The sequence below is a fragment of the Agelaius tricolor genome, unplaced genomic scaffold (assembly GCF_023055355.1).
Source record: "Agelaius tricolor isolate 1412-34295 unplaced genomic scaffold, bAgeTri1.0.p SCAF_79, whole genome shotgun sequence".
Classification (NCBI taxonomy): Eukaryota; Metazoa; Chordata; class Aves; order Passeriformes; family Icteridae; genus Agelaius; species Agelaius tricolor.
In genome coordinates, this window is record NW_027269339.1 from 629,763 (window position 1) to 652,489 (window position 22,727).

General features: G+C 38.5%; 1 protein-coding gene across 5 annotated transcripts in view; it reads left to right on the top strand.

Annotated features, from left to right (window-relative positions):
• Positions 1 to 22,727, top strand: part of CYFIP1 (cytoplasmic FMR1 interacting protein 1) — a 76,327-nt gene that overhangs the window by 26,008 nt on the left and 27,592 nt on the right. For 3 of the 5 annotated variants that reach the window (XM_071418253.1, XM_071418252.1, XM_071418251.1), the window contains 13 exons: positions 568 to 685; positions 1,369 to 1,491; positions 4,473 to 4,598; positions 4,908 to 5,074; positions 6,840 to 6,987; positions 8,830 to 8,983; positions 10,211 to 10,367; positions 10,954 to 11,050; positions 11,396 to 11,472; positions 11,569 to 11,677; positions 12,261 to 12,380; positions 14,333 to 14,532; positions 21,299 to 21,386. In XM_071418253.1, coding sequence (XP_071274354.1) covers positions 568 to 685; positions 1,369 to 1,491; positions 4,473 to 4,598; positions 4,908 to 5,074; positions 6,840 to 6,987; positions 8,830 to 8,983; positions 10,211 to 10,367; positions 10,954 to 11,050; positions 11,396 to 11,472; positions 11,569 to 11,677; positions 12,261 to 12,380; positions 14,333 to 14,532; positions 21,299 to 21,386 — 1,684 coding nt within the window. Of the gene's footprint in view, positions 1 to 567; positions 686 to 1,368; positions 1,492 to 4,472; positions 4,599 to 4,907; positions 5,075 to 6,839; positions 6,988 to 8,377; positions 8,526 to 8,829; positions 8,984 to 10,210; positions 10,368 to 10,953; positions 11,051 to 11,395; positions 11,473 to 11,568; positions 11,678 to 12,260; positions 12,381 to 14,332; positions 14,533 to 21,298; positions 21,387 to 22,727 lie in introns of those variants that run through there. The other 2 variants (XM_071418254.1, XM_071418255.1) reach the window with 2 other exon arrangements.

A 22,727-nucleotide genomic window follows, 5' to 3' on the forward strand; every position in this document is an offset into this window, starting at 1 on the left:
AAATCAATGGCAATGGGCCTATTGAGCTACTAAAAATATGAGGCTACTTAACATGATGTTCTTGGTAGCATGTTTTTGTGTGCCTCTTCATAACATGTTAATAGTCTTGATAATGCATTTTTTATAGCTGAGAGCATACTATACACTCTTCAGAGTTCAAGAAGAATAAACAAAAAAGTATCTGCAGGTGGCTAGATGCATCTTGCAGCCTATACCTGCACTTCTGCCCTAGCTTTTAATCCTTTTTGATCTTGCTCCTAAGTGCCCTTGAAGAGAGATGCTGGTTCGTATTTCATAGCAGCAGCCTTTAAAAATAAAAGAAATCTTCCAAAAGAGAAAAGAAAAACTGAACAGTTTTTTCTTAAGACTTGGAAGAAGTGCTATTTGAATTCAGAGGGGCAGTTCATGGCTTTTGCAGGGGTAGAGGTAAAGATGTGAATAGAGAAAAAGCCTCAAGCAACAGAGAAGGAAAACGGGTAAAAAAAAAAAATAAAGTAATGCATTATGGATCTTTCTTTGCAGTATCAAAATTGATTTAAGTGGGGGGTTTTTTGTCTTCTGAACCAGATGGACATGCACATCTTCCAGTAGCAGTCCCCAGTACAATATATGTGAGCAGATGATCCAAATCAGAGAAGACCACATGCGTTTCATATCTGAACTGGCTCGTTACAGCAACAGTGAGGTGAGTGAGGTTAGAACTACATGTGCAAATTGCACATCACTCATTAACGGTTATTATTAAGTATCTGAAAAGCAGGTAAATCTCTGGCTAGCTAAATGATAAAGCTTGGCCACCTGAGTCAAGAAAAGCTGTCTGCAGGTCTAATCCCCATTCTCTGAATTATATTTGCACTATTTAAATTTAACATAATAATGATATATCATACAAATTCTAACATCCTTCAGCCCCTTTCTCTTTATGTATCTCAGATTTATCCTAGAAATTTTGGTATGTCTCATTTAGAATATGTAGTCCTTATTCCAAAGAGGTGCTTGTAACAGTTTAAACAAAACTAAGTTAGGATTAGTAAAAGAGTACAGAAATGTATATGTATACACACACTCATATAGTATATAGAGACAAAAAATAACTATATATATCATATATAATTGATATCTTGAATTAATCTGCAACAGTATTGTAGTCATTCAGGATACCAGTGATTTCCATTTCTTGACCAAAATCTGTGAAGTTTCCTAAGTCTCTAGAAGAAAAAGCTGATGTTAGATGGTAAAGCAGGTGTTCATATTTGATGCTCTTTTAGTGTTTCAGTTGATGTAGAAATTTGGCTGTGGATGCTGAATACAGCACATTCTGATGTGGATTTGTATGTGGGTTTTTGTGGGTTTTTTTATAATGTCTAGGTGGTGACTGGGTCTGGTCGACAGGAAGCTCAGAAAACAGATGCGGAGTATCGGAAGCTCTTTGATCTCTCTCTCCAAGGCCTGCAGCTTCTCTCCCAGTGGAGTGCCCATGTCATGGAAGTGGTATGTAACATGGGAAATAAAACCAGATGAAAAAGAGGTGGCTTGGTGAGCTTAGACAGAATAAAATTGCTTTGCTTTACTGGACTGAAAAATGTATGTTGTGTTTTCAAAGGATCGCTGAATATTCTGAGTTGGAAGGGACCCAACAAGAATCTTGTTCCCTTACTTTCTCTCTTCCTTCTTCCTTCAATCCTTTTCTCCTTCTGCTTCAAACCTCATTCTTAGAGGATGGCACATGAAGTTCACAGAGTCCTGGAGTAATGTTGCTGCTTTGAAGATCCAGTAGCTCATAGCTCACACAGTACATTCAAGTTGTTCTATTTAGTGGATGGGCTGTCACCTGTGAACCTTCACCAGATGTTTTGATGTCTTGATACAAACATTTTGTAGACTAAGGCTTCATCATTTCCTTCTAAACAGTGTTTAAAATTATATTGTTGGAAGCATCTGTACTGAGATGCAGTCACCAAGGAGGTGACAGAACAGCTCCAGCTGGCTGTGTTTAGACATCACCCCTGAGTAAATAGAAGCATGTATGGTTTTAACACACAGAAATGGATGGATGCAATAATCCATGGCTCTCTGGGCTGTTGTATTAGTCCGACCCGGCCAGCTCAGCCTCTGGCCCACACAGACTCGCACAGACAGAAATAAAAGACGAGAAGTGCTTTTCTCCACGTGGGGACGAGTATCCTGTTTATTGGCTTGGGACAGGACCCTGCTGGTGGCGGCAGCCACCCAGGTAGAAAAGAGGGTGAACCACACCTGCAGTGGGGTTTTATACCCGAGGGGGATGGGGGCGGGGAAAGAGGACCACGGCCAATGGGATAACATTGGGGAGGGGCGAGGGGAGGGGTACCCGTGGGACAGACCACCAGGGGTGTATAACAGGGGGGGTGGGTGAGGGAGAGACCATGGGATGGGGGAGGGGAAAAAATCAGTCATCCACGTGACCTGATATACTCAGTAAAAATTTCCCATCACCCAGTGCAAAACAACAACTAAATAAACTATTTAGTGCAATACAACAGATGGAAGGGCTCCCATTGGCTTTAGATTGGGCTTTTAGTCAAAAGGAAAGTTAATGCAGGAAAAGGAAAATATGAGAGGAAATGAGGGAGGGGAAATAAAGAACATTCTGAGTTGTTTCTCTGTATTGTAGTAGTTTATTTTAAAAGCAGATGCCAATTAGAAAAGTGACTGTGCTTTTTTCCAATAAAAAGCTGCTTAAGGCAGAAATTGAAGAGGAGTCCTTGTTGTGGTGCAGATGCTGAATAAAAGCTGTGTGCCTTAGCTGAACCAAAACATGTTCTAGGAAGGGTTGGAATGTGTCTTACTGTATGAGAGAAGCCAGACTTGCTCCTCTTCTTCTTGCTCCTCAGATGTCTTGGGGACATTAAGTAATTTGCACTATGTGATCCACAGTGGGCATAGCTGGTGAACCAGTTCTCTCTCATTTGTATTTTCAACTGCCTCTTTTAAAAGCCAGTAGATGAGTCATGCTTTCCCCTGTATTATCCTATTCCTGTTTAAATCCACAGTGTATTTAATGGTGAAAATCTTGTTCTTCTTGTCTCTTCTTAAGGGAGTTTGCTGTCATCTATTCCTTGCCTCTGCAGCTCCTAGACTTGCACCCTTTATTTCTGTCATCACAAATTGCTGCATCCAGGGGCTCTTCACAGTGAAAATCTTCCTATTTTTTAATATCTCTGCAGGAAATCTCTCATTCTTAGCTCTGTTTCTGTCTTACTCATTCCAGGACAAACTTTCTCTGGGCATCACAGCAGGTTTTTTGGCTATTCTCACTGCTTTTCATTGTCTTTCTAGTTTAAATGCATTCCCATAAATACTTCTCATCTAAGTTCAAGTTTGTATTCACCTTTTTCCTGTCCTACTGAGAATTTATTCCAATAGGAAGTATCCTAATTATTTACCTGTCTCCACCTTCACTGAGTATCCATGAACATAGTTGTGTGCATTGTGTTCAGATAAAAACTTGCAGCATATGTTTGTTGTGCATCTTAACCCTGTCAGTGCAATGCCCCCAAAGAACTCCTTCTTTGTTTAATCATTTCCCCAGTGCCCTCTTTGTAGCACTCAGGTTGCAGGGTGTGATGCTCCCCTTTGCCAAAGGTGAATTGGTGCTGTTAATCCATTATAGCAGGCAAATTTATATTGCTCTGTAATCTAATATTTATGCTAAGGTGGTATCAACCAGGTCTTGTTGTATGCTGAACTCAAACTGTGAGAAAAATGTATTTAAATGTGACTAGGATTTTTCACCTAGGTGAATGTACCCTGATGGATATTAGGCCAGCCTGATGCTGGTCAGGAACATTTTGAGCTGTGTTTGCAGTGACTGAAAAGGCAGTATTTAAGAGAAGTGCATGCTGTGCAGATCATATTGTCACAGGCAATACAGCTATTTCCACACATTTCAGCCTAGTAAAGTCAAAAATCAAGCCCCCTGAAAAAAACCCCAAACCAACAACAACCCAAACCTGTAGTTTTCTGGTTGTGTTTTGAAATCTAAATGGGAATATTTCATCAAGTAGAAAGCTCCTCTTTTTGTGTGTGGGTCTGATGGATGTTTTTTCTTATGTTCTGAAGTTTTTCTGTGTTTCTCATATTTGAAGCAAAGAAACTTTTGCCTATGTTAACATTTGGACAGTAAAAAATACCCTTAAGTGCAATACCTGTTGAGTTTGAGTTGCATTTCTTTGGAATAGTACAGAATTGCTGGTTTTCAGGAAGTTTTTAGGAAAATTATTGTTTGGCATTTTCACTAGATAGTAGTTTTAGAATTTACACAAGGTTTGAACATAGTACCAAATAATATTCTTCAAATATTCATGAAAATGCTGTGGTATTTCTCAAAGCATGTTATTTGTGTCCAACTGTGTTTTGTGTTTCTCAGGCATTTTTGTTTCTTTTTGTTCCCCCCATCTTTTTTTCTCCCTCTCCTGCCTTGTGAACTGCAGTACTCGTGGAAGCTGGTGCACCCTACTGACAAATATTCTAATAAAGATTGTCCTGACAATGCAGAGGAATATGAAAGAGCAACAAGATACAATTATACTAGTGAGGAGAAGTTTGCTTTGGTTGAGGTAAGAGAAACAATTTTCTATAGGGATTTTCCAAAGATTAATTCTGTACAAAAGAGAACATTCTCTATAGGCATTTTGCATACCCAGTGCAAAGATACAGCCTGCCCTGTGCTGACTCTGAAGCCAGAGTTTAACTCTGTGTTCCTCCATTCAGTAAATAAGAGGAGCACAGCATATCTATCCTTTGTCATTTGTAACTTGTTAATTCCTCTTTTCTCATTTATTGTATTTAAAAATGCACTGTTTGTACAAATATAGAAACAAAATAAGAAAAATATATTTGTCTGTTTTTTTGGGTTTTTTTTGCAGGTGATTGCCATGATCAAAGGTCTTCAGGTGCTGATGGGACGAATGGAAAGTGTTTTCAATCATGCCATTCGTCATACCATTTATGCAGCTCTTCAGGACTTTGCCCAGGTCACACTTAGGGAGCCATTAAGACAAGCCATTAAAAAGAAGAAAAATGTCATTCAGAGGTAGCGTGACTGTTCTCATATTTTTCTATATTCTTCTCTCTAGACCTTAGTAAATTAGTTGCAGAATTGCACAGATGTTAAACTTTACCAAAATCTGTACTCCCAATCTGTCTGGCATTCATGGTTAGCTTGGTTGGGTAGGAATTGAAGTTGAAGCAGTCTGAAGTTAAAAATGAATGGCTGCCAGCATGGCTGCAGCAGGAGTCCTGGCTGTCCTGAGCCTCTTAGCACTACTTTAGGAAGTCTTGTCTTCCCTGTTGTTCATTTTTATTTTAAGAAAATACAAATGCAGTAATACTGAAAGCAAAAATCAGTGTTTGTATTTTGAAGAAAGGTTTCACTGTTGTCCACTTTATGATTCCAGTATTTCCTTTCTTTGTGTCTTATGTTTATCCCACTCTCTCTTCTCTCTGCCTCTCTTAGTGCTTTGTCCTATTTCTCAGCTTCTGCTGCTTTTGGTTTATTAGCCTTACACTTCTCTTCCAGTGCTCCATCTGCCCACACTGATTAGTGACATTTCCTGACCCTTATTTTTTCTGTCCCTAATTGTTTGCTTTTAATCTTGACTTGTTTATCATGTGTTTACTCCCACATTTCATTGCAAAGCTCTTAGAGGTGAAAGTCCTTAGCTAATTAGGCTATTGCTAAGTGCTCTGTCTGCCACAAAAATATCATCATAAGTTAAAAATAAATAAATTGCTCCACATTATCAGGTTTGCAGGGAAAGTGTTTTCATCACAGGATTTTAATGAAATAGAAAAATATTACTTTCATAACTGCTCAGATTTGGGATGGGACATTTTCTTGATCATTCAGCATGCCACAGATTATGTCTGACTGTGTTCCTGGCAAGTATCTGAGTTCCAGTTCAGTATTTGGACCTAAAAGTATGAAGCTGTTTGTGTAAATTTCAGCTGAATTCTGGAATCTGAATTTCTTCTGGAAACAGGAATTCTGCTTTTTTTCATTTCAAGCCATCATTGTCTCTCTTTAATTTGGTTAATAATCTGCTTTGGCTTTATTGAATGTTAATTGGATTCATAGTGAATATGTATTTATATTAGTATGAATTTGGTTTGATCGATCCAACTCTGGGGTCCTCAACACAAGAAAGATGTGGACCTGTTGGAAAGGGTCCAGAGGGCCATGAGGATGATCAGGGGCTGGAACACATCTGATATGAAGACAGGCTGGGAGAGCTGGGGTAGTTCAGTGTGGAGAAGTAAAGGCTCTGGGAGGCCTTACTATAACTTTCCAGTACCTTAGAGGGGCTTATGACAAAGAGGGAGAGGGACTTTTTTATGCAGGCAGATAGAGACAGGACAAGGGGCAATGGTTTTACTGAAAGAGGAAGGCAGGTTTAGCTTAGGTATTAGGAAGAAATCCTTTATTTGGAGGGTAATGGAGCAGTATAACAGTTTGCCCAGAGAAGTTGTGGGTGCCCCATCCCTGGAAGTGTTCAAGGCCAGCTTGAATGGGGCCCTGAGCAACCTGATGTAGTGAAAGGTGTCCCTGCCCTTGGCAGGGGGAAAGTTGGAACTAGATGGTCTTGAAGGGCTCTAGATTAACTTTTCTGATATACAGCATGGAGTGGTTATTTTGTGGCTATGGCATTCTTGAAAACATTGGTGAAATACTTTGTTCTTGGTTGGAATTACTCTGAGCTCGTGAATGCTGTTGCAAACTTCCTGTTCTCATGGAATAATGCTTAAAAAAAGTAAGGTGTTCTATCAGAGCAGTCTGAAGATGTGGGATTTGTGTTCAGTGTTTTGCAGGCCATAAGGAAGACAGTGTGTGACTGGGAAGCAGGTCACGAGCCATTCAATGACCCAGCTCTAAGGGGAGAGAAGGACCCCAAAAGTGGTTTTGACATCAAAGTCCCAAGACGTGCAGTTGGACCCTCCAGCACTCAGGTATTTTCCTGTCTGGTGGTTGTGATACCTGTCAACAATTATTGCATGAGGTGTGTTCTTTCTGTCTTGAACTATTTTAAAATTACAGGTTTTATTGCGGTCTTTTTTTAATGCTAAAAATCTACTCTGATTTAAATTTGCAAACTTAGATGCACATAACCAAGAGCCTCTGCCTGGATTGCTGTAATTTTCTACTCTGATACATAATTTTTCTAAGGATTCAATCTCTTTAATTTGATTTTCTGGGAACAAATATTTTCTCATTGAGCTCCTAATGTTTTTAAATAATATTTTTGAACTATATGAATTATTTCTAGACTGACTTCTATCTCTGGTATGGCTGGTGAAATTTTTTTTCTTAAATCACACTATTCAGTAGATGTCCAGTAGTTTTAAAATATGTTTAAAATATAAATGAATGTCTGTTAAAATATGAAAAAGTATGTGACTTCTGACAAAATCCCAGTGCTCAGTAATGAATGATAAAGCTGGTTCTTAGAATCTAATTTGTCTGCTGCTGCCACTAAAATGAGATATTTCAAATGTTTTCTGTGGTAGTCATCAAAATCCCATACATTGATGCTCATTCTTGTTACCTCCATATGGTTCTCTTTATTTCATATGTGGATGTGTTTGGAGAATGATTGGCCTGATATTCATAGGTCATCTGAGAAAATGAAGTACTGAGTACTTGGGGTGAAAAATTGAATGCAACTGTGATTTGTGAAGACAATCTTTTAATACTTAAAATCTGTGGGAAAGAGAGCATGTATGGTTAATAATTTTGGGTAATAAAAAGTTGCTTAGTTTGTGATAAGATTGGTTTAATGAAGATTTTGTTTTGATAATTACAGAAAAATTGTTTTGATTTCTAATTTCCTGGGGTGAAAGAAAAGGTTAAATATCACCACCAATTTGCTTCTCCTGTGCTTTAAGGGCTTCACCTTTGCAACAGGCTGTTAAGAGTATGTGGTTCTCTGCTTTTTCTGCTCTTGGGCTGGCACACTTGTCTGTCTGGGTTGACAGGAAGGCAAGAGGTCAAATATACCCATTTTAGACAGGTTTTCCTCAGTTTCATGTGGTTCTAAAATGGCTGTGTATGAATGGGTAATTGGTGCTTAATAATTTTTAAATCATTTGATAAGCTAATAGCTCTCTGAGCATCCTCTGAAATGAACAGGAACTTTCCCTTTGCTTGAGGGAGCCCCAGATTGCAGTGATTTTTCTGAACAACCTTTCTGTATGGCCTCCTCTGCATGCTTCCTGTGCTGCTTTTCATTTTTAACAAACTAACATGTTTTCTCTGCTTCTCTTTCCCGTTCCTTATTCACCCGTGTGTTTTTATTAACGGATTCTCTTCCCCTGCCTGCCCCTGTCTGTTGGTTTTTAGCTCTTCATGGTTCGCACTATGACAGAGTCCTTAAACTCTGCTGAGCTGTTGAAGCAGCTCAAGTCTCTGGGATTGGAAAAGCTATTGCATGTGACACACAAGTTTCTGAGGCAGTCCTACATCTATCCGCCTCTTTTAAACTTTGGTGGTAAGACATTACTTATTACTTTTACTTTTTGTGGTGATGTGAACTGTTCCACTGCAAGTGGTCTGCTGCTGAGTGTCAGTGGAGGTCCCCTTGGCACGGGTAGGCATTTGTGCTGGTGTGTAGGCTAGTGTTGCATCTGTTCCTCTTGCCTCAAAGGCTTTTATCCACACAGTGCCAGTTTTCAGTTTGAAGTGGAGCAGTCGCTTACTGATAGTAATTCTCAGTGTTGCTCAACTAATGTACCATGTGTATTTTCCTTTTTTCCCTCCCCTTTCCACCGTAATTGTTTCCTTTAATGATACAGCTTTACATGGTGAGAACTATGTTAGAGTCCCTCATTGCTGACAAAAGTGGTTCCAAGAAAACCTTGAGAAGTAGCCTTGAGGGGCCCACCATATTGGACATAGAAAAATTCCATCGCGAGTCTTTCTTCTACACTCATTTGATAAATTTCAGTGGTAAGATATGTAGATGATCAGTGTCCAGCTTAGCATGTCCTAACACCTCTAACACGATCTGGAAAATGTTTCCGATTGCCTAAGTCAACTTAACTTTTGGTTTATTTCTCAAAAGCCTTGGTCTGTCCAAACTTTTTCTGAGATGGTACTTAGCATTGTGGTGGGATTTTTATTTTAACTCGTTATATGTTTGTTCCTAATGCGTCAAATTTCATATTGTTACCTCCTTTTTCTATTTTATGTATGTACTTACATAAAGAATAAGCCTATACACACTGAAATTTTTTTAAAGGAAGTAGTTTTTGTGTTTTGGGAGATATTTTATTTTTGTTTTTGTTTTAAGTACAGAGGAAACAAATTCTCTGTTGTGGTAAATTTGATGTCATTTCACTACTCTTACTATTCAGTTAATTGTAATCGGAAACATGCTGTCCTAAAGAATTCACCTACTGACATTGAGTGTACCTAGTCCTTGTCATCACCATGCTGTGTTGTCTTTCATTTTTGTTTTGCTGCTGGTCTCCTTTACCCTTGGAGAAGGGGGAGTCTTAATACCAGTCACTGTGCTAATTGGGGAACAGCACTACAAAAGGTCTTCAGAAGGTCTTAGTGTAAAAAGTTCATTTCTGTTTTAGCTCACAAGCCTTCAGGAAAGGCAGGATTATACCATGTGTTTTCTGGAAAGGTGGGAAGCACACCTCTGTGCCCTTGATGGCATCCTTAGAAACTTGTTATTTTAATCCCTACTTCATATGTATGTCTGTCATTTCCTGCCCATCTAATCAACAGGAACATGTGAAGCAATTCAGTTCTCCATAGGGAGAGATGGTACTGGTAGTTCCAGTGCAATTTTGCCTCCTTCACTTACTGCTTCCCAAATTCAGTGTATGGCTTTCTCAGCCCCCAGCTGAGAAATTAAACTAGAAATCCCTTTTTACTTGTGTACACAGTTTTTATGTTTAATTGATAGTCTCATCCAGTTCCACTCTTTTTTTTTTTTTTTCTATAAGAAGGCACCACTTTGGGGGCCAGTGAGGAATTCAAAACTCTTACAAAAAGTCCTGGGCTTTACATTTTGAATTTTGCTTTAGATTATATGGCCTATGTACAGCTCTAGTGACTTGCACCTGCTTTTTTTTGTTTTGCATTGCATCATCAGAATCACAGTTGTATTGTACCTGATGTATTTCTATAAGAAGTGTAATTCTCCCTTATTCATTCTGAAAGAAACCCTGCAGCAATGCTGTGATCTGTCCCAGCTGTGGTTCAGGGAATTCTTCTTAGAGCTGACCATGGGCAGAAGAATCCAGTTTCCCATTGAGATGTCCATGCCTTGGATTTTGACGGATCACATTTTGGAGACAAAAGAGGCATCAATGATGGAGTAAGACCCGCTTGTGCTCTTCCACTGAATGATTATTCTTAATGATTGCCATTCCTTATTATAATTGGTTTTAACAAGTAGGTATTGAGAAGGTATTCTAAACTTTAATAAAAATTTTTGTCTTACATTTGCCCATTTTCAGAGTCTCTAAGTTTTCTTTTTGACATGAATAATTGAAATGCTAAACCTTTCATGTGAATAATTGAAATGCTAAACCTTTCATATCATTGCACCAACCACGTATTTTGCTCCTTGAGTGCTCCTTACTTATTCTTTAAAGATGTCAAATATAATGTAGAGTGGTTGAAGTTCCATTTTGATGAACAGCTAGTTCCATTTTGATGGACAGCTAGAAAACAAGTTTTAGACTTCAAATATATCTACACCTTTTCTTAAACCAGCAAATATTTTCTTAAAGGAAAAATTGTGATCCTTTTTATATAAACTAAAAAAGGAAAATACCCTGTTTTTGTGAACCACTTGTGGATTACAATATTGACTGGCTTACTACATCATCTTGACTGCACCATCCTAAAGAATCATTTTATACACATGTAACTCTCATGTTTTATTATTTTCCTTGCAGGTATGTTCTGTATTCTTTGGACCTTTATAATGACAGTGCTCATTATGCACTTACCAAATTTAAGAAGCAGTTCCTCTATGATGAAATTGAGGCAGAGGTAAAGTAACCTTAGCTACTGGAGAAAAATCATCTGTACCTGAGTGTGAAAATCATGCTAAAGGGCAAGGCCTTTTTAAGAGATTCAGAACAGCTGGAGATAACAGAAAAACTGAGAAGACTGACCAGAAGATGAGTAACTGATTGGGTGATATGTTGTGAGGAAAGCTGTAGACTTGTGCAAAAATCCCTCACATTAATGGTGAAAATTGAACCACATCTCTTGTACTGGGAAATTCAGATCTATTAACTTCCTTGACTATGTTTGATAAACAGTGGGAGGTCTTAGAGAAGCTCTTTTTTAAATTTTAAGTATCTGTAAACATACGATATTTTTCTCCCTAAGGTAAACCTGTGTTTTGACCAATTTGTCTACAAGCTGGCAGACCAAATATTTGCATACTACAAGGCAATGGCTGGCAGGTAGCTATTCCTTCCACTATGAGAGCTTTTCTTCACACTTTTCTGCTCTGCTTTGCTGTTTAATATACCTTAAGCATTTTCTTCCTTTCTTCATAGCCTGCTTCTGGATAAACGGCTGCGTTCTGAGTGCAAGAACCAGGGAGCAACCATTCAGCTGCTGCAGTCCAACCGCTATGAGACACTGTTGAAACAGAGACACGTTCAAGTGAGTTAACTCCAATGTTGTATCTGAGTGGCTTGGCAGGTTTCCAGTGGTGTTGATTCATGTAGGTAGACAAAACTCATTTTGTGCTACCTTTGTGCTTCATGTTCTGTCATCTCGGCAGCATAACTGAGCACTTGAGATCTGCTTTTTTTTGTCACATGAAGGTGTAAATTAAGAAAGAAAACTTAAAAGATCCTATTTTAAAGCAAATGTCTATTGCAGTTAGGAAAATATGAGCCAAATAGGAACACCATGGGTGGTAGTGTTGTCTTCCTGGTAATGTCTTTCACCAGCGTTCAGTATGCTGTTGGCACAATATGATGGAAGCATAAAATGCTGATATAAGTACTTAAATGTAGATGCAATGTGTACTTTTGCTTCTTTTTGTGAGAATTGGGATGCAAATTGTAGAACCGCATTTGCTCACGAATTGATACATTTTGTCCATCTGCTTTGTTTCAGTGTGTTTGGGATGCAAGTTCACAAAGGGAGAGTCTGTTAATCTGGGGAGTCTCACAGTCCTTGTACAGTGTGTCATGTAACCTGTCTGGCAGTTCAGAGCCTCACCCGTGTTTTCCCTTAGCTCCTAGGCAGGTCCATAGACCTGAACCGGCTGATCACGCAGCGCATCTCGGCAGCCATGTACCGCTCCATGGAGCTGGCCATCGGCCGCTTCGAAAGCGAGGACCTGACCTCCATCGTGGTGAGTCTCCTGCTGCCCTTCTGCCACATCACTGACACACCAGGCAGAGGAGGTGGAGCAACCCCAAACCTACTGCACCTGAGGGCCCTGGGGGTAAAGTATAGAGAAGGCAGGTGCTTGGAGCAGTGAGAAAACAAAGAAAGAAATCACCTTGTGATATAAATTTTTGTAAGTGCCCACTTCTGCCCATGCTTATAAATAAATTGCACATCAAAAAAAACAGCCTTGTGCTTGTTAGAATCAAAATTCGTTGATTTACTCAGGCAGCTTGGTTTTGTAGCATGACAAAAATAATTTTTTTGTGAAGGAAAGAGATCTGACTTGTGCCCATGGGAGAAAAGCATCTGTGCAATATTGAGGTGTCGTTTTGAGTTAGTTTCCTGGTTAAAATGCTAAAAACCAAATTTTATTTCAAGACAGCGTGAACTTGACGAGTAAACATGCAGTCAGCAAGAAAAAAATATCAGGCACATTCAGTTCTGCTGGAATGAAAAAGAAGTTAAAAGTTGTGCAAAAGACTTTACTGTTGTTCTTTCTATAATAAGACTTTTACCAGTGACATTTTGTCATGCAGTTAACTATCTTGGTTTGATTTCATTCTTTACTGAAGAGAAATCAAATACTGAGGCCACACAAACTTTTGACTTCTGAATGCTCAGCTTTATAACTTTGAATTATTGAAATATAGTTTTTCTTTGTTATGTGCAGTACACTCTTAGTGACTGAGTGAACAGAAACCATCAATGATGTGTTCCTTAGGTCACAGGTTCTCATTCTTTGAGTAAGAGTAAGTAAGTGAGTGACAGAACTAAGGGTTGTCCCTTTACCATGCTCCTCCTTTTTTTCTTTTTGGTTGATTTGGTGTCCTTTTTTTTGTTTTATGCAAAGTATTTTCTGTTGAAAACTGGCTGCTTTCCTCAACAAGAAACCGATCCAAATAGATTAAGCAATCTGTAATTTCCGCTGTTTTTCCAGATAAATAAATTAAATTAAGGTATTTACAAGACTGAGCTATTATTTTCTCCTCAAACTGGACTTAATTCTGTAGTAATAATCATAGTGGGTTTTTTTCCTTGAACTAACTTGCTCACAGGTGTAAAACTCCTTTGAAATATGGAGCACTTAAATCAGAGAGCAGTCTATGGGAAGATAGTAGTAATAGTTTGATGCACAACTAGAAGAAGCCACTGGACATTTCTTCAGTAGGTCACTGCACAATAATCTTTAAAAGCAATGCTTGGATTTTTTGCAAGTAAAGGTTGTGTTCTTTGTGCTAGGTGTTTTCAGTGCCTGATGGCAGATATGGAGTTATTTTATTTTATCTTAAAGAAATTGCCAGAACAGATACTAGGAATTTCTTGTCAAGAGGAGAAACATAATGCAATGCAGTACTCATATATAGTCATGTAGCCTGCAGCTAGTGATTTTGTGGATACCTTCATAACATTTGTAAATGTCTGATCTGGTTTTTCATTGCACCTTTGTACATCCTTCACTGGAGTAGACCATGAGAAGGATTTATGGTAAATGTGATGTTATTCCTAACATTACCACTACAATAGTTCTTTCACCAGCTACTCTACTGAGCAGAAATTACTTTTGTGATTGCTTGTAAAGTAGGAAATGCAGAAAGGCGTTTCTGGCCTATATCTGACTCCATTTAAATGTTGGAGTTTAAAGTTTTGCTCAGTGGAGGAAGTGTTGGCACAGATCTGTATTTGAGACCTATCTTTGTCTGAATACCCTTAAAGTCTCAGAAGGTTTAAGGAACAAACCCAAGAGTACTGATTCTGTCCAGCCCTTATTGTTACAGTAAGAGACTGGGAGAGAGTCAGTTGTTCATTTTGACTTCTTTCTAGTTTTCTCTTCCCTCAAGGTTATTTATGTACTTTGTTCAGTTTCTCCACTTAATGAAATGCATCATTCTCCTTCTTTCCCCTTGTTTTTCATAGGAGCTGGATGGCTTGATAGAGATAAACAAAATGACTCACAAGCTTCTGAGTAGATACATGACCTTGGACAGCTTTGATGCCATGTTCAGAGAAGCCAACCACAATGTTTCAGCCCCTTACGGCAGAATCACTCTTCACGTCTTTTGGGAACTCAACTATGATTTCCTTCCAAACTACTGCTACAATGGATCAACTAACAGGTTAGCAAGGCAGCTTTTTTATTTGCAGCTTTTTATTTATTCTACCACCCTTCTGCTACTTCCTCCCTAGCAAGTGCTGACAAGTTCATCTCCATTCATTTAGTGTTTTCCACTTCTAAGGAAATTTCATTTACTTGAAATGAAGCAGCATGAGTCATTTTACCAAGTACTGTTAAATGCATGAAAGCCTGTTATTTGTCCACAATAGAAGGCAAATGGAACCACAGCAACCAAATTCTGACATTTTGATGACGTAGTTATGATATGCTGAAAAACAGAGTGTGTCAAAACACTGCTAAGTGCATATCAGGAAGGTATTTTGAAACAGGATCTCAGGGTGAGATGATGGAAATAAAATTATAGTCCTGATTCTGTGCTAATGTGAAGAAAAGATTCTTTCTATGAATTATTTCTGATATTTATATAATTATTTCTTATTTCTGATTCTTTTTGTTCAGTGAATACTGAACTCTTCCTTTCTGGAGAAAGGAAGAGTTCAGTATTCACTGCAAACTGCAATTGTAGCCTTTAAGGAGAGTGAGTAGTGGAAATAGAAAGAAGAAGGTAGGATCTAAGGTTTGAATGAGGGGGAAGCACAGTGTTCAAGATTTTGCATATCTGTGCTTCCTGCTTATATGCTGTTTTTAGGATTTGTGTTACTTTTAGTCTTTACTCAGGTTTTGCTTAAAGCCCCGTGAATTGACAGTAAAGTGATAGTGAATATTGAGCTGTAGGAAGAGGAGGAAGTCTGTTCTCATACTGTCTCCATGGAGAGCTTTCCTTGTCTGACATGTTCTGTGATGGTTATGTTTTATTTTAGATCCAAGATTCTGTCTGCAAAAAAAAAAAAAAAAGTAGGTTTTTTTTTTGTGGTTAAGTTTTACCCAAGAAACTTCTGTTACAGGAATCTGTTTGCATGGGAAAATTGAATTTATTTTGGAGGGAGCTTCTGTGCAGTTAATGTGTCTGGAGATCAGTATTGGAATATTCAGTGTGCTGTATTAAGAATCATGTAAAAATCTTGATGAAATGCTTCCACCCATCAGCTTTATTGAAAGGCATTCAGTAGCTCCTGTACAGTTTAGTCTGTGTTCATCCTGGCTACAAGGGCTGCCTTACTGCAGACCACAGCACCTGGGAAGTGTGAGCTGCCAAAGGACATTAGCAGGATCCTATAACACTTAAAATCTGTACACAAGAATTGAGTTAGGCTCAGCTTGTTGGGTAATTAATTCAGGATAATTAATTTAGGAGATGTTAAAAGCAGCCAGATCTTAGGCAGTATGTGTACCATGTGTCTGATTTCATCACAGAAGTGCTTTGGTTTCAGTCAAAAGCCAAGTGTGGAGAGAATTAATGTATCTGTTGCACATGCTGTACAATGCCCTTTGATATTTTTGGTGAGAGAGAGAACAGGAAGTTTTTGGCCTTTTTATAGTCCTTAAGCATGTTCATTGCTGCCTTGCTGTTGGCATGAACTTTAAATTGATGTGCTCTCTCTGCATTCAAGTGTACAGGTTATTGAATGCACAGGAGTGCACTGTGAGGAGCTGTGTGAGAGCTGCTGGTTTAATGCTTGACTCTTCATAGGTAAAGTCTTGCATGAAGGTTACATGTAAACAAGGGAAGAAAAGTAGCAAATAAAGGCTGGAAGAAAGAGATATAATCGTGAGGAAAAGCAGAGAGGTTACTTGGTGGTGTGAGGGACTGGAGGCAGAGTTCCCAGAAAATGGGTCATACCTGTGGCTGCTCTTCTTTTAATATGACAGCTTGGTATAAGAGTTCTTCTTTTAAAGTTAGTGTTTTGGTCAGATTAACTTGTTTCCAGTACCTTTTGAAGCTCTTTTCCCAAGAATGCTTGAACGCCATAATTTCATATATCTGTAGAAGAGTTCAACTATGTAGAAACCCTGCAGGTTTAGTTCAAAAGCTAAAGCTCTTCATGCAGAAGTGCTGGAACACATTGCATGTTTAATTATTTGGGACTTTGGACATTTTTTTTGTATCTGATAATGTACTGAGATTAGACAGTGAGACTGCTATTAACAGATTTAGCAATTTAATAATTGGAGTTGCCATTAATGCTGGCCAGCTGCATAGACTCAGGGACAGCAGTTTCTGGAGAAGGAATGGAGAGATGAGTGAGAGGATCTTTGCAGATTGGCCTTAGCAGTGAAATACAAGGGTATTTTTTTATCCACCTTTTGACCATCATGAAAGAAAGAAAGAAAGAAAGCAAACCTTTGGATAGTGCACAAGCATATGAGCTGCAGGTGAGGTCAAAGCTGTCTCTAGTCCAGTGTCCTGATGCTGTCAGCAGCCATAAAGGAGCTGAATTTGAAAACAAGGGAGGCTTGAGGTGATTTCTCCCAGGAAACATGCCAGCCTCTAGCAATGATTAGATGTTTCTGTAAAACAAAAATGAGGGGATGTTAGTGCAGTTGTGGCCCTTTACAGGAGTATTCATTTTTCCAAAATTTTTTGTCCTGTCCCTTTTATAAAACTGTATGAGGCTTAGGCATTCATTGTGTGCTCCAGTGAGGAGTCTGCAGTGAAGCTTGTGCTGCATCTCTTTTAGATGCTCTCAAGCTATTGTCCACCAGTTCTTTTACTGAAAGTGGCCATAAACAGATGTTTCCCACTTGTTGTCCTTTCTGTGCTGCCTGGGATTGTTTTTCAAGAGCCCTCTCTCTGTTTGCCCTCAGTTGCGTGTCTTTACAAGCCAAGTCTTTCCACACCAGGAATATTTGTCATGCTTAGGCCTGCATATGAACTTTTTCCTTGTGAAGTTAGGTTATCTAGATTCAAATGACTCAAATACTCAGTCTTAGTTCCTTTTCCACTGTCTGTAGTGTCCCTTTTTCTGCCTTATTTTCTTTACTGTTTCTAAGCTGATCTTTTCCTTCCTTGACAGCTTGTTTTGTATTAAGGACTAACAGAGAAGCAAGTGTGAGACAGTCTTACATTTATTTGAATTGAAGATTTTCTGTGCTTTCTTGACACAAACGATACAAGCTTCTGGAGACAGTAGTCAAAATTGTAGCTCCATCTCCTTTAACACATAACCCAAATCTGTGTTCTCTGGTATAAATTCATGTGTATAGCACTCTTCCAAATGCAGTATGACATGTTTCTTCCAAGGGTACAGATTTGTCACAGAAGGAACAAAAAGACCAGCTTTTTATTTTTCTCTCTTCCTGACAGCCTCTCCCGCTTCCTTTTGCGAGCTCTCTCTCTCTCATACTGCTTTTGAGACTGGCTTTCATGAGAGAACAGCTGTGTCTTCTTGTGTTGCATACACTCTGACAGTCACTGTTCAGAAAAATTTTCAGCCCTTGCACATAGTGCTGGAGCAAACCTGAAAAGTAGCAGTGAAAACCATCTAGTTTCTGCTACCAAGAGCCAAATGGTACAGGGATATAGACTCATGTAGACTCACTCATAGGGGTGACTGTAGTCAACTACCTTTTCCCTCTTAAAAAGACAAGCAACCAACCAAAGTCCTTCTGCCAAAAGGAAAAGTGACAGCAATGGATTGGCAGATCTGTTACTCTCTCATGCAGTATTTTCCTTGCTCTTTCCTCTGTTCTCTCCATCTTGGCATCCAGGTTTAAGAAGGGTGAGTCAGATCTAGTGTTCACTGAGAGGGGGTGTAGGGCTACCGTTTGTTCTGCTAGACAGGACAAACTAATTTGAGAATGCTGGAAGCAAGAAGTGTTCAATTAGACAGGGAGGTGCAGAGGAACACTCTCTGTAGGAGCAGGGAGGGAAGACTGTCATATCTTATTGCTTCTAAGATGAAACTCAGAAAGTTTGTGAGTGAGGTTTGTCAGCCCCGGCGCCTGCAATGCAGCAGGCTCATTGACCAAAGCAGTCTCTTTCAGTTATCTCCTTAAATAGATTCTAGTAAAATCACAGAATCATTTAGATTAGTTTGTGAAGTGCTCACTGTGAACTCCTTCCTGGTAGGTATCACAGAAAAATTAATATTAAATTATTTGATCCCTAAAATACTTACTTTGGGGGCTCATGTTGTCCTCTAGCAATTCACTTGCAAAGCTTTGGTAAGCCAGAAGGCTTTTCATCTGCTTAATCTACTTTGCTTACAACCTGCACTGATTAAAATGGATAAATTGCTATGAGATCATCAACACTGATTAAAAATGAAACTGATAATCTTGGAGTATGTTGAAACCTGTATCCTACCAGTATCCAGGGGAAAGTAAAAGTTTGTTTAGCTTCAGCTTTGATATTCAAAGAGCTTCAGTCCTTCAAAGAGATATTCCTCTTTCTTGGAGGAGGAGCAGGAGGAAAACAACCAGCAGAATGTCAGAAAGAAAGAACACACACACACACATATGGACATTGAAAAACTTGGAAGAACAGTAGATGATGCTGAACTGTAAGGTTTTCATATAGCCCTTAGTTTTTAGGGAAGAAATTTCTAATACTTACCTGAATGATGTGTTGGGATTAGTCACATACCTTCTAGGATAATGCACTCTTTAGGCTGCTGTAGCTTCAATCTTAGATGTTGCCTCTCCATAACTTAACAAGTGATTGTTTTCCTTTGCCCCTATTTCCTTACTCTTTTTCTTCCTCTCTTGGCCTCTTTCACTCAAGAAAATATAAGCAAGTGTGTTTGCTTCAAGTCTTTAAGAAAACTTTAAGACTATTTTCTACTACTCTGAAGCATTAGAGATGGAGAAAACCCCCAAGCATGCAGAGGAGCACTGGGAAGCACACAAGAGTTACTTGAGCACTTACTTGCAGTGACTGGTTTGCTCCCAGACACTAATTACACTGTAATTGATACATATACACACAATAATTTTTGATGAGTCTAAGAATTATAGTTACAGCTTCCAGAGTCATGGGATGCACCCACTTATATGTCAAAACACTCCTTTCCTTGTGAGTGTTTTAATTTAGTGGTAAAAAATCTGCTCTTGCCACATATGTCTGCACACTGAAACCCAGTCTTGTCTCAAATGACATGGTATCATTTGAGATAAGAGATTCTCTTAGGGCTTGAAAACTGATGTCAGATTAAACAGGAGTGAGATTTTGGAGAAAAAAAGGGGGACTAGAGTAATCTCTGGCACTGTCATATGTTGCAGATTACTTTGAATTCCATCAAATGTTTGCATCATCTCTGGTAAACTCATTAATGAAGTATCTGCAGAGTACAGATTCAAGTAATCTCTCTCAAAGGAGAGTTTTCAGTTTCTATGTAAGTGAGAGAGAAGGGAAGAAACTTGTAAGCTGAGGGAATATATATAGTATCAAAAATAATGTATATAAATAATGTATTTTTCCTCAAAAGCTCTAAATGAAAACTTTCTGGACTACAGCAAGTACAAGTATTTTTAGGAAGAGTGGCTAAACTATGTATGAACAAGTAGCTGTACCTGTTTTTGAGAAGGTTAAAAATGCAGAAAATATTGTGCTGAAGTTATAGATTCTCACAAGAATGATTCAGAAATAAAACACAGTGGAAGTTATTGTAAGCAACATGGTGCAATTTATGTTGGTCTCAGTGAAACAGTTTTTGGTTATCATGGCTGCTCATGTTTTTAGCTAGAAGATGGATATATGAAAAATATAATGTCTCTGTTCTTTCTAGGAAGAATTAATAATGAATAATTAATTTTGTGTGCTGATGAAATGTAAATACTTTAAACAAAAAAGATCAAGATATAATCGTATCTTATGATATTATAGTGTAAGGCAAGTTTTCCTTCCTGAAACATTTTCTTAGATACATTTCTCTGATATAGTATCAGACCAGCCTGATATTATACAACCATTTGATGTGCACTTCTTAAATAGCTATTTTCCCTCTTTGCTGTGCATATTCAGCTTTGCACCATTTATCAAGAAATACTTTTTAATCAAGGTAAAAAATAAAGTAGCCACCCAGCTTGTAAACACACATCCCCAATAATTTTCCTCTGTTTAGTGAAGTTAAGCAGAATCAGAATTGTATGGATATTGATTAACTTCTTCCTGCCCCAAAACTGCAGTGCTGCCAAATGTGCATTACACAGTCAACAGGGAACATCAAGGGGGAAGATTTGTGCTGCTTGTTCCCAGGAGGACTGGGAATTGTCCTTCAGGCTCTGGTGCCCTCAGTTGTGGGTGGGATGGCTGATCCTGTCTTTGGCAGTGCTCCCTATCTTTGTAGTTCTCTTGCTGTCCTCTTAACCATATACAAAGTTAAAGCTAAGCATGATTTGTATTGGTACCTGCTCACACTGAGCTACGATCAAATTTTCAAAACATTGATTTTGCTGCAAGGATTATACCCTTTCTCATGCTTTTTTTAAAGGTAACATCTAACATATTTCTCCTGATACGAATTTTGGAGGAAAAAGCTTGGAAACATTAAACAGAAATGCCATGTTCCTCATGAAGGCATACTTCTTTCTCAAGGACTTAATTTTGCAAGCACATTATTCCCTGTGAGAGGCTATTGCTACTTGATTAGTTACTTCCCTGTTTGCTGGCCTGGGCTAGTGGTGAGGAATATTTTGGGATCCTGCACACCGTGGGAAGAGCAGTAATTGTTGAACTGCAGTATGATTTGTGTCTGTGCTTTTGGGCAATTCAGGCTGTGTGCTTCCCCAGTTTCTACTAGGGCTGAAAGGCTGCTGTTCTGGCTTTGATTGTATTTGCAGACAAAAGCAGTCTTCTACAGGATAGGGCGCATTAGGTGCACACCTAAGTATGAATAATGAATTCTTGGTTTTATTTTTTTTTATAGATTTGTTCGGACTGTGTTGCCATTTTCTCAGGAGTTTCAGCGTGATAAGCAGCCTAATGCACAGCCACAGTATCTCTATGGATCAAAGGTTGGATTTGATTCCCTTTATTTTTATGGTTTGCTAATGTTTAAAGGTATCTTTTTAATTATAGAAACTATGGTATGTGAAAGTTATTAGAAATGGACTGAAATACGTTTTGTGTGTATTTTAAATTGAACATACCCCTTTTTTAAGACTTTGCTTGAAGCTCATCATATGTTTCAGCCAAAGTGCAATTGGTTAGTCTGATGTGTAGTCTTATCTGACAAAGCTAAAAATAAATCCTTCTCTCAACCACCTTGCATTGTTCAGTTGCTAACAGTGGCAGAGCAGACTCAAAGTAAAGATTAATTACTCATTGATTACTCATCTGGTGAAGTGAGAACAAGAGCCCATCTTGGGTGCAGCCCTCCCTTGTGATGACAGAAGAAAAGGGAATAGATAGAAAAACTGCTTCAGATGTTATCTGACTTAAGAGGAATATAGATTCTGATCATCTTAAACTATCAGATACCTAACTATTTCAATTATTTTTTTAAAATGTAATATTTCTTTGTGCTCTACAACCCTAGAACTGCAAACTCATTGTAATGAACTTGGTGTCTTGGTCATCTCATTTTCTGTATTACCATCATATTTCCTGCTTTGCAGTTAGGTGGGCTGGGAAGGTTTGTGCAAGTTTTCAATAGAAGGGTACAGGACGTGCAGTCACATACTTTGTCCCTGGGGCAATCCCCAATGCTGAGGTTGGAAAGGAGTTTGTGTGGGTGACAGCTTGGAAGAGTGCTTGACACAAGAGAACAGCTGTGGGCTGTTGTTCTCTACCCAAGTGAGGAAAGTTAGCCTGCACTCACAGGACCAATGCTATGCTCATGGGTGAGAGATTTGTTCTCCCTAATCACTGTAGATTTATTTTCTTATTCTTCAGAATTATTTCTTGTGTCTTAATGACAGTTAAAGACATAGTGCATTAACATATATTTACATTTTTAATATCTAGTCAGAAATATTGATCTACTTCAAACAGCAGTAAAAACCAGCAGTGCTATCTTCAGCAAATCATTTGGGACTATATGACAAGGTGTCACTCTAAGTTTTACAATGTTTTCTTGACTATCAGGGTGGCAAGCTGAAGTATGGAAAAAATGAATGAAAATATAAGGATTAAATTAGAGGATGGACAATAAAAAAGCTTAAAATTTATTATTATTAAAAATTATTAAAAATATTTACTTAATTATGCATCTAATTTATGCAAGTGTGCTGTGAGTGTTATGGGTTACTCTCAATGTCTACCTCCTACTTAAGCATGAACATAATTAGTCCTTGTCTTACTTTTATTTTCTGCACATCATATCATAGTTGTATGGTGCAATTTCAACCCAGTAA